This window comes from Melampsora larici-populina (assembly GCF_000204055.1).
Source record: "Melampsora larici-populina 98AG31 unplaced genomic scaffold MELLAscaffold_27, whole genome shotgun sequence".
NCBI classification, from domain to species: domain Eukaryota; kingdom Fungi; phylum Basidiomycota; class Pucciniomycetes; order Pucciniales; family Melampsoraceae; genus Melampsora; species Melampsora laricis-populina.
Genome location: NW_006768791.1, coordinates 580,254 through 592,414, shown reverse-complemented (window position 1 = coordinate 592,414; position 12,161 = coordinate 580,254). Strand labels below are relative to the sequence as shown.

The following is a 12,161-nucleotide window of genomic DNA, read 5'->3' as shown; positions in this document are numbered from 1 at the left end:
ATACATGGTATGAAGCCCACCTTCGCAATTCCTTCACATCTTCTCTAGAGGCTCCTAAATTCCACCTCAGTGAGGCACCCCCGATCCAAAAGGAATGGCTGTGAAGCAATTGTTTTGATTTAGGACGTTTTGAATTCCATATAGTACGTAGCCTTCTGATAGTATCTTGTTTACCAAGTCTCTTCCTTTTGCCTTCAACCATCACTGAGAAAATTTCTTTGCTCGGCTTTCTAGGTCACATAGCATACCAATCTTGTAACAATGAGACTGGATCCAATAAAGAGTTTTGGCGATGTAGAACGAAAGACTGAACTTTGCCGGGACCCGCGGTTTTAGCGTTGTGTAAATTTATCTTCACCCACGACTTATCTTTGGCCCACTCAACATCATCCCATCTTGGTAACCGTTTCTTTGGATCATCTGAGATAAGTTCTCCCAGCCTTGCGGTTCCCCAAAAGGTGATCAACAACACCGTTAACCTAGCTATTCCTACTTCACCTTGATGTGGTAAGACTTCCAATAAGATGACTAGGTCTTCTAATAGTACCGGCGGTCTTTTATTTTCTACTAAATTGAATTGAGCTTCTATCATTCTTGAGGCTTTCGATAACGTCTTCACCGCATCATCTACCATTCTCAGGTACTCTACATCATGAAAGAGATGCCACGCTTTGATGCCTGCTATATAGGCTTTCAACATCCAATACTTCACTGACTTGTCATTTATTGCTTGTTCTACACTACGTTTTGAACCCCAAACTACAAACTGTTTGAATACTCTTGGACATATTGGTAAAAGCTTCTCCTTGGGAATATTTTTCACTGTTACGAAAAGCAGAAGTTTCACGACTCCTGAGTTGTAACTTTTCAAAGTACCATCACCCCAAGCTCCTCGTAAGTAATGTTGTTTTACTTCATCTTCCTCAGAATTTTCCACTCCTAACGTGTTTTTCTTGAACGCCCCAAATGGATTAGTAACTTTCTTCATCTCCGTCAAACTTGGTATCTTGTTCATGTTCAATCTCTTAATAAAAACTGAATCATAACCAGTCATCATCAGGATTGATGCAAGTTCTGGTCTGCACATATCAAAGGTGAGCTTGCTTACTATTTTGGATGCTCTACACCGGTCGAGGCTTCTGTATTTATTTTTGGGGGGAAAACTTGTTTGAGAATATACTGAAGGTCTTGTGGGACACCCACCCTTACTTCTTCCCACCAATTCAATGTCCCCAGATAACCCCTCAAGAGAGCATCTGCATCATTTCCTTTCGACGATACACGTTTTGCTTTGGTGTTGCAAGCTAATAAAGTGAGCAGCCTCTGTATGTGTTTCCACTCCTTGTTCACCCACTCATCCTTTGATTTATGTTTTCTAACGGCTGACTGAGACGTGGTATTATCCGTCCAGACGGCAAACTTCATTCCTAAAGCAGAAAGGATTGCCCTGTTAGTATCTCCACTCGAATTCAGTTTTGGAATCACTAACCTCCTACGTGTCTCAACTTGCTCAGTACTACTAAACCAAGCCTTATCGCAATGATTTCTGCCCACGCAATGGACCGTTTGCCCTCTAACAAGTTTAGAGTCTGCCAACCTTTAGCAAACTCGAAACATGCCCAATGTCTGCCAATCAGAACTCCAATGCCAAAGGATGATGACGCATCTCCTACCCAAGCCACTTCCATCGCCTTGATTGAGGGAATTAATGCTCGTGAGTTAAACGAAAATAAACATCTTCTCCATTCGTCTAAATCTGGCTTCACATACTCTGGAACATGTCGTAAGGCCGCCTTATTGACCCACTCTTTCAACCACTTGTAGAACGATCACATATAAGCTTTCATATGAGGTACTATATGAACCATATGGACCAATTTACCAATTAAACTTTCAATTGTATTAAAAGCCCAAGGATCTGTTTTTGTGAGCAGATCTATTATTAATTGTTTTCTTTCGCACAATTTCTCATCTGGAAGTCTAACTGTATGTTCTTTTCCGTTCCATATGAACCCAATGTACTGTTGCTCTGTCGCAAATTCATGATTTTTCACTGGATTTTTTTGAATGCCTGAACTATTACTAAGAGTGGTAACATTTTCTAATGTTGCCCAATGACCCGGACGGCGGAAGATCAAGTTATCATTGACCCACCAAAAAATCCTTGGAAATTGTAAGATATGTTCAATAATAATTTTCCACACGTGTGCAGGAGCTCCAAAAACACCACAACTTGCCACACCTCCAAAACCAACGGCCAAATCAACCCATATCCTTCCTAAGAAATCTATTATGCATAAAAATCGCCTTTGGCTGGGGTGTAGAGGTAGTTTGATAGGCTTTTTGCCAATCAAAGATGGCCAATTCCCATTCACCCAAATTGTTTTGGAAGAATAAAGCTACTTTATCAAAATCATCCCAGTATGTGCCATAATTCAATTTATTTACAAAAGAGTTGACCAATGGTACTCCTGCTTCTTTCGTTGGATAAGATAGATCATTCACCATTCTAATCAAACCATCACCATTCACTGCGCTCCCCATTGGATTTGTTCTGGAGAACCCAAATTGTTGAAAAACTTCTTGGTGAGTGAATGGGTCTGCTATCCTCCCGGCTTTCAGTTCTTTTATTAATGTTATCTCTATTTGATCCTTTGCCAGGATTGCTGATCTATGATTTTGAGGCGTGTACCACTTCTTGCATTCGATGGTATGTTGAGGTATGCCCAGGCAGAAACCATTTCAAAATCCATCAGTGATATATGGTATATCTTTTTCTAAACCTACTTCTAACATCATTTCCGCCCATTCTGCTACTACCATCTTGCATGACACTGGAGCTGGCCACATGTTTTGTACCGGCACCGTAAAAATTTTCCTTTGCCAGAAGGGAATAGGCTCTTTTGACTTATTTGACAATATTTCTTCTTCCGATTCACTTGAAATTGACTCTGAAGGTTTGTCTGTTCCTTCATTTCTAATCTCAAGCATAACCTCATTCTCACACCAAACCTTATGCAACAAGGGATCCCTGTAATGGTAAGATTACCAAACCATCCAGACATATTTTAGAATATCTCATCTTAATCTATTGATTACCACATAATCATGAAGAGCATTTTATAGAGAACTACGAAGTACTGCGTACCACAACAAGATAACAGCAACAATTGAATGTAAAACAAGATCACACAATTTGAAAAATAGCGCCAAAGCAACATGATTCATTTCAGCCGAGCGTAATAACCAAATCCCACCATAGTCAAGGAAAACGAATAAATTCTACACGTCAGTCATGCTCTATTCCCTATCCTTTCTATACATCAAGGAACTCCCACTCACGTATTTTGTGTCTCACTTGGTTTCTGAGTTGCAGGAGTTGCAGCTTGTTTGGGATTTTTATTGGCATACCAAGGTTTAAGAGCTTGTGTCGGAAATGACGAGGTTGACGCTCGTTGGGAATCACCTAGAATGAATGCAGTGCAGTCAAAGACATTCTCTTGGTTAGACTTCTGGGTTATCTACCAGGACTGGGCGGAAAAAGGTTCTTTGAATAAGGAAGCCAGGTAATCTTCAAATGGACTAACCAGTTTGATTTTCTCCATTTCCACTCTTGTGATAGCGATTTGGATATGTCTTCTTGACATAGTGTTTCTTATTCCCACCACCTCTTTTACCACAATGGTGAGATGCACCGGAGTCTACCGTTTTTTTACTAACCGATGGAGTGGGAGTCACAACCAACTGTCTACCAGTCGAGAAACTATATCCAAATTTCGGTCCCCCTGGTGCATAAGGATTATCAATGTATTGTAAGTCACCAGCTCTATCAGCTTGAAATCTAGCTTTTTTGACTGTTGATGCTTGAACCCCGTTTGGGATCTTCACTGTGTCTCTGATAACTGTCTTTCCCTTGACTTTAGACTTGATCAACTTCCTTCTTCAAAAAATGACGGTCCTGATTTTCAAGTGATACCTTAGGCCAATCATCCAACAATTATAAGTTTTCTTCAAATTGGAGACGATCTTCTTATGCTTTACAACATAGTCTGCATATGTATCTAGGCCATAGATCTCCCTAGCGCATCACTCTTCCAAATCACACCGCTCTATGAAGTCACCATAAGTAAGTTGCTTCTCCAAAGCTTCAAGCAAGGTTTTTGACATTTCTAAGTTCTTCTTATCCTTGTCCTTCACTTCATCATCTTCATCATGATAGCTTTCTAAAAGAGCAGCATTAAATAAAGTTAAAGGTACATAGGCGCGTAATTTTCTAAAACCTTTATCCCATTTATTTGGTAGGTCCGGAAGATCTGCAGATTTGAAAGCTGAGACGTCATAACCAAGTTCAGCTTTTTTGACTTCTTCTGCATTGTCTGAAGAATCAATGTCTGAATCATCAGAGGAATCGGACAAAGAGGATGGGGAATCCTCTGGGGCTGGAGACTTCAACTTGGATCTCTTTTTCTTCTTTTTCTTCGGCTTCGAAGCTTCTGAATCGTCTGAGGACGTGATAGTCTTTTTCTTTTTGACCTTAGGCTTGGGTTCTGGAAAGATTGAGTCATTTGAGGATGAAGACAAGTCATCACTAGGATTCTCTTGATTCTTAGCCTTGCGTTTCTTCTTTTTCCCTCTAGTTTGTTTCACCTCCAGTACTCCTTGAGAAGGTAGGTCAGGAGTGTCTTTCTGTTTCGTACCTCCAGAAATTGAGGCTAACAGATGACTCAAATCTTCCACATTTGTAGATAATTGACCTACTTGCTGAGTAGCACCAGAAGTACCCTTATTTTTCGGCTTTGGGTTCCAGTCATTGTACGCCATTGATACCATTTGACCAAAGGAGTCATCGAACTCCGTGACTAACCTCCTGGCTTTGTTGCCATTCTTTGCATCAAGTGCTCTAGTCAACGCTTCTAGGATAGCTTTACTTCCTGAGTTCCCAGTACCATGAGTTCATGGAAGGCTACATGACGGTAAAACCAACAAAATGGAAGCCAAACGTAAGTATCTGAACATTTTTAAGACTTTGAACAGAAAATTTCATCAAGATCTCATCGACCGATATTCTTTCAATAGTGTGCATGGCAGATTTCACAATTCCAACCAAACCGCGCCTCAGCAGTGTTATCTTGTCTTTAAGAACCAAATCGCGCCTCAGCAGCGTTCTCTACATCCGATTATCAACGACAATCTCAGAGCATTGCGCACTAGTCGCATAGACAATAGGTACAAAGACCACTTCATCTTATAATTGGGCGCATAAAGCTGCACGTGACTTATGGCGCGAAATGCGGCCTGCAGTCCCTTACAATCACCATCAATTAGCGCTCTTGGCAGCTTATGGATCCTGACAGAGGGAAGAAGACCTACTGATAGGAATTGTCTCTAACAGAGAATCAAAAAAGATTAAGAAAAATTATATAAATAAATATAACCCACCATCAATTGGGACTCCAGGGGTATCATCTCCATCCTTTCCAAGTTGAGTCTCTCTACGCTGAGATTCTTCAATTCTGATCCTCTCTTTTTCTCGTCTTTGTTCTAACTTTTCTAATTCCTTCTTCTTCAATTCCAAAGGTTTCACATCCTCTGTATCAGACTCCGTATCTCCATCATTGCTGCTTCCATCTTCTTCTTTGCTTTAAACTCCTTTAACGTCACCAGGGCCTTGACCTTCTTTGCTAAGTGCATTGAGACTATCATTTTTCCAAGGATTATAGCTTGTGCTTTGTTGATCCTGATTATCTCCAAGAACTTGAGTGTCCCCTGGGATTGCAACCTGATCTTTGACAACATTTGACTTCGGCATCCTAGACAATGCTCTTTGTGTTCTTCTTTCTGCCTGTTCTTGTACTTTGGATAATTTAGCGAGTCTATTCTTGTTTGCTGATAAAGTGTCCTTTTGATTTTTATTCATTCAGAATGATAAATTGGTGAGGATGTGGGAGAGTAAGAGTTTTAGAGATTGTCTAGAGAGAAAATTGTAACGCAAAAAGTTTTTATTTTTGAATGCTACATGCTGAGTGATCAAGAAAATAAAAAGACAGACGAGTTTCCGATGAGGTGAAGGAAAAGGGAAGGGATGGAATGTCTAGAGAAGAGGATTTTTTTTTCTCGTGCTTGAAACTCTAAGCCACTCCTCTCTAGTATTCTGGCCCTGGCCTTGTTTGGACTTTTCACCTCACGGGATTACTTGTCCACCCTCAGTAATGGACTACAGATTACCGTTACAGGCTTGGGGTAATCTCTCAATCCCTTCTCTTTTTAGTCACACACTTAAATAAGTGGATCCTGGATTGTTGCACAACACTTTTCGTGGTCTACAATCTATTCTTTCAGGACCATTGGTTACTTCTGGATTTTTCACTGCACCAGTCACTCAACTTCAAGTATCTTTGATTTTGGACAGGCTTGGTCAAGGACTTAGTGTGTTTCCAGGATTTGATGTTGATATGGTGAGAACCCAACATTCATGTCCTCCAGAACATGGGCCTTACAATTGTTGACTGAGGCGTTCAAGTACTCAAACAGTATGGGCAAATGCTCCTCCTACATCTCCTTCAACTGGTTGAAATACCATTATGAGGCCGAACTCAAATTCTATTATGATATCATTAAATTATTTGAAGCTTATTTGCAGTTTTACAACAGTGTTGTCATCTCTTGTATCATTCGGACAAAAAACCGTCCTGTCCTTTCTTGATATTATTCTTTTTTATTGAATTGCAGATCGATTTTTGCACAAACCACTCATTCATTCATACTTCATTGTAAGAAGCAGAGTCAGATACCTTTTTTGCAGAAGGCAGACATCACCATTGACGTGATTACTCGAGTTTGATGTTTGTACCTACTGTACACAATAAGACCATATTATCCAATAAAATACATATTGAGAAAAGGGCCCAACAGACCAAAGATTCAGCCATTATACGCATCTGTGCCTATGCCTGCGTTTCAATAAAGGTACAGTCGTTTTCAAAAAGAATGAAATCAAGGCCCTTCAAAAACTGAGAGGTGGACCGTGCACCACCTGTGAAAGGTACCCAGCTTACATACCAGATTGAGCATTTTACGGTATTGAGTAGGATTTCCAGCCACAACACCTCATTCTTTGGTGGCGCAGTGGTAAGATGGCATGGTATGTCGCTGGCGGTCTTGTGTTTGACTCGGTGTGCCTCTTTTAAATGCCATTATTTTTGTCTTGACGTACTGATAGAGCGAAAAGAATTATACAAAGCAAACAATGATAGTTAAGCAAGTCAATTGTTTTGTTTTACGATGACGAGCAGATTGAATAACAAAAACTTGTCAAAATGCGTGATGAGAAAAAGGCAAGCCAGTCCGGCTCAAACTCAAAAAAGAGAGTCACCTCGAGAGATGTACGACCAAGCGGAACGGCCCGCGGGCGCGCTCAACCAACTGTGCCACAGTCATTTTACAATGAGCCGTGGTTGACCTTTGACAACAGCATTTTTGTATGCAAATTTGACACCTTTCACAGGTGGCGCACGGTCCACCTCTCAGTTTTTGAAGCGCCTCGATTTCATTCTTTTTGAAAACGACTGTATGTACTTAAAGGGCATCCAAGCCCAAGGGTTCTCGACCTAGAAGATACACATTCTTACATTTCCATACTTTGCGGACTGGCCTCACCCTCACGTATTCAGGTCCTTGACTCATGTATTGACTTGAACATGGATAATGTGATTTACATCAAAAGGTGATTGAATGTTTGCGATGTAACTTCTTGATTTAAGATGTTGCAATGACAAAACAGAATAAATTGATTGATGAATTTGGTTCAGAGTGATGCGATTGACTGATGTCGCATACCCGAAGCCCTTGTCGCAGCGCAAAACCCGGTGTCGCATGCCAAATATACACATGTAACGAATCGGGGCCAATGCAGCGACAAACTGTCGCAACCGTGGTAGCGACGGGCTTTTGCCCACGTCAGTTCTGGTTAAATTTCTTCGCACCGGTGCGGCAGATGTTGAAAAATCCGCGCCCATCACCTGAATCTGCTCCCAAGCAAAATCCTCAACCCCCAAATACTACCAAGACCTTATAAAAATTATCAAAGTCCACAAAACCAATAATCTTTTTTTTGCAATTTATTCAAGACATGAAAAACTTTTAAAAAACAATAGCACATTGCGAGACACTGTTGCAAGAAGATTTTTTGAGACTTTTATAATAGTAAATCAGAACACAATCAAAAAAGAAACAAACTAAATAATATTCAACATAATGTTCTGCAAACTTCTTTCCAGTTACAGAGATCATACGAATTTCATAGTCTCATTCACGAGTGATTGATTGATAAAAAAAGCATTTCCAGATTTTTCGTGAGGGTTTGTCGTATCTTCGTAGTTTGTGTTTTGGTATTCAATACAAAGGAAGGAGATCGTAAAAAGGGAAGCCTTTTAAAGTTTACTATGACGTTCGTACTGATAAAATATTAGAATGTATCATTAGCTTTCATATCTAAGCTTTCTGGCAAACAATCAAAGAAAGATTTACTCGGATCACCCGATCGAAAGCTTGAATTAAATCATTTTTAAGGTCATGAAAGTCTTCTAAGCCAATACTGAGACGAACTAATGAGGGCAACGGAATAAATTAGTGATTTAAAGTGACATAATCGAAATCATTCTTGAGATTTTGAGGATTTTCAGCTCACCTATTCTTGGATCGCAAGTTGGATCAGCTGTAGCCTGTTGTTGAATCAAGGATTCGACTCCACCAAAAGAAGTAGCCGGCTGAAAAAAGATCATCACACATAATTCGACATATCAGTATGATTTGTCTAAAAAAGAATCACAATCAGATGAACATTAAGAATTAAAAATTTACCACGAAGATTTTAGTAAGATGAGGTAACCATTTAGCAAAGATTGGTCTTTCGAGCATAAAAGCAAAACAAGGAGAACCCCCACCCATCATTTGTCTAGGTTCATTAGTTTTAGAATCAAATCCAACCCATTTCCCAGCATCTTGAAAACTAGAATGCCAGACTCTTTGTACAAGTCTACGTTTTTCATCTTGATCGATATTTGAACGATAATCACGTTCGGTAAGTGAATTTAACCAAATCGCTAATCTGGTGGCTGTATCTGATTGATGTACGACTCTGATTTGTAGTGTTTTAAGTGATCGGATCAATAGCCAGGTTTCTAATGAACCAGGTAATAATCCTAACTTGGTTCGATCTTGCCATAATTGTCCCCATCGACCGGTTTTAGATTTTTGCACCACTAGAAGTCCAAGGAGAGCGTCTGAATGACCACCAATATACTTCGATCCGCTATGTAAGACGATGTCCGCGCCGAATGCAAATGGGTTAGAGAGTGGTGGTGGAGCGAAAGTGGAGTCCACGAGGAGCTCTGAGCCTAAGGCGCACTCCCTGACCTTGTGCGCATCTATGATATCAAAACATAGAGCCATAAGTCAGTTTTTTGTGGGTACTATCCGACAAGGTTGATCGAATCGAATGGTCTTACAAGAATTGATATCTCTACATTCTCCTGTCGGATTCACTGGTGTCTCAAGCCACACTAAAACTTTCAAGCCAGTCGAGCTTGGAGGATAAGCATCATCCAAATCGATCACTTTCACTTCAACCGAGTTGCGTTCATTCATGCCTCTGAGTTGACAGTATCGTTTGATAGTCTAGTATAAAAGTTTACGATTCAATCAGTATGTAGGCCAAAAAACGCAAAGATAAGTCGAAAGATATGACTTACATCATGACAACCGTGATAACCATCTCGAATCGCAATCACGTCAGGTTGAACATGAAGAAGAGCAGCAAAGGCAGCAGATAGACCGGAGGAGTAAACTAAGACATCGCCATTCTAAATATGAAAGTAAGATAAAGATGATTGTATCAGAAGTGGCTCCAAGTGCAATCGGCTTTACCAAATCTATTGAACTTTGTTTGTTTACTTACCAAAAGTCCTGATAAAACGCTTTCCGCTTTCGCCAAAGTAGGTTGAGAATACCTTAAACCAAAGCTCTCGATCAGTCTCTCTCTTTGTCTCTCGAAGGAAAAGAAAACGAAATCTCAAACCTCTTATAACTATGTAAGTTGATATCATGTTTCACAACTTTTCCGAGTTCATCTTCGAATCGAACAAGTGGAGAATTAGGAGTAGAACTATGACGAGATCGATTTTCTCCTAACCGATTCACAATAGCTAATAAATCACTTGGAGGTTTAGATTTAAAATTGGTAGAGACTGAGATATCAGGTCCGATCGAACGACCAAATGAATTATGACTATGCTCTAATAATAATTCTTCTTCTTCTTCTCCATGTATAGCTCGTGTTAATGGACTAAGAGGTAATAAAGCAGATTGTTTAGGACTGGTCATGATGTAAAGCAATAGTCGGGTATCTAGGATTTCGATTATCAGACCAAGAATTCGAGGACAACGTTTTGTTTTGTTTTGAAATAACTTTTGAGGAGTTGTGGCAAAGGGCTGAATATTTATAGATGAGTCTACCCCTTTGTATTTGCCCCACCTCCGCTTGTGTCATCATTCAGATTTCTTTTGATTTTCCAAAATTTACCCTTTACACCAGGGGGTAAACCTACGGCAAGAAAACGGTTTTTGAAACCGTTTTCTTGCCGTCACGTTTTTAAACTACTTGCGACGTTTCTGGATCGATTTCAGATGGGACCGCAAGAATGCGGTTCCCATCACCGTTTTTGGCGGTGCAAGCAAACCGCCTCGGTGACCCCTCGAACACGGTCCGTGGAACGTTCCGAGTTACGGCGTAGAGTTTGCAAAAAGGGAATCAGGCAGTGGGGCTTGAACACAGGCTCAAAACTGATCAAACACGGGGCAAAGCCCAGTCTTTCACCTCTGCACTATACCAACCACAATAAGAAACCCCGTATCTCACACCATGATGCTTTCGAATCGTACTTCCATTTGTTTCTTTCAACTTTCTTGACTTTGTTCTTGGTTTTTAAGTCTTCAAGGAAATCAATCGCTTCACTTGGCTTTGGTTTTTTGATTTCATTTACACTTTATCTTTTGATCGTTAACTTTAGAAAACAACATCCGCCTCATCATCATCATCTCTTATATTTTTATCTTGAACTCTTAGGTGTTTGTTTCTTTAACCTTGAAGGAAGTTTATGTTTATCAATCTCCATCTTATCATTTACAAACCAATTCCATTCAACTCATTATTTCAAACCGATCTTAATCAGTTTGATGTCTTTAGCATCCACTTTAATCAGTTGTTTTGATCTTCAAATGGCTATCTTAATCTCATTTTCGACCATCTCAAGTTTTTTATCTTTTTTGACTTCAGATTTGATCATGAGTAAAAACTTGGGAATCGGTTTAGCTTGGAGAGACAGTTTGACACCGATCGCAATCGGTGTCAAACAAACCGCTTCACCACCGCCTCTGCAGCCGTTCTCAAACGGTTGCGAGATGCAGCTCGTTCCAGAAGCGGTCGTGGAACGGGGTCCGAAACGGTTTCGGCGAACCCGGTTCCACACCTTCCTGGGCGGTTCTGGTGACGAAACCTTTGAAATCGTCACAGGAACCGGCCGAGGCCGAGGACCATTACCCCCTGGTGTACCCTCTCCCTATTACGTAAGTGTTTGCTTATGCTACATACAGTTGAACAACCTCCAAGTTGATTCAGAAGAACTTGTCATAAAGTCCCCGCCAACTTGCTCGAGTGCGGGCAGAGTTGCCAAGCTTTTGTGAATTCTGAGATCGATCGGCCCAGGGCCAGCATGTATGTACAAGTGAGGGCACGAATACAGTCTGAAAGGCTGGCTATGTTTGCAGGACGAATGCCGGTGAGAAGCTCGGCTTCAAAATCATTCGGAGTCGCGAGGGTGGCTGTTCTCAGTAAAGATTTATAGTGCATCGGTACCTCGGAATCGACACAGAGCTTGCCGCTGTCCTATTTGACATCAACAAAGAGGGACACATTATGAACCGAACAATGGAGGTGTGAGATGGAAAATTACACTGACCCCCATGACTGGATCAACTAGATATACAGCTTGAGGATTGTTCGCCCGGAGTTTCTGCACAAACTCTTCTAAAGCTTCGACACCTTGAGTACCTGGGGTGAAACCTTCGCTTTGTAGGGAAAACATAGCATGATCAACCAATCAATC

At 40.7% G+C, this 12,161-nt stretch overlaps 2 protein-coding genes across 2 annotated transcripts; both read right to left on the bottom strand.

Annotated features, from left to right (window-relative positions):
* Positions 1-3,338: 3,338 nt before the first annotated feature.
* Positions 3,339-5,809, bottom strand: MELLADRAFT_108132 (uncharacterized protein; the record flags this gene model as incomplete). The annotated part of the gene is made up of 6 exons (XM_007411812.1): positions 3,339-3,466; positions 3,588-3,715; positions 4,454-4,931; positions 5,371-5,385; positions 5,440-5,589; positions 5,674-5,809. 6 exons carry the CDS (start codon positions 5,807-5,809, stop codon positions 3,339-3,341), a joined length of 1,035 nt encoding a protein of 344 aa, XP_007411874.1.
* Positions 5,810-8,087: 2,278 nt separating this feature from the next.
* On the bottom strand, positions 8,088-10,488 carry MELLADRAFT_44095 (uncharacterized protein; the record flags this gene model as incomplete). The annotated part of the gene is made up of 8 exons (XM_007411811.1): positions 8,088-8,453; positions 8,527-8,603; positions 8,687-8,765; positions 8,860-9,425; positions 9,507-9,675; positions 9,750-9,860; positions 9,956-10,007; positions 10,076-10,488. 8 exons carry the CDS (start codon positions 10,378-10,380, stop codon positions 8,430-8,432), a joined length of 1,383 nt encoding a protein of 460 aa, XP_007411873.1.
* Positions 10,489-12,161: the final 1,673 nt, after the last annotated feature.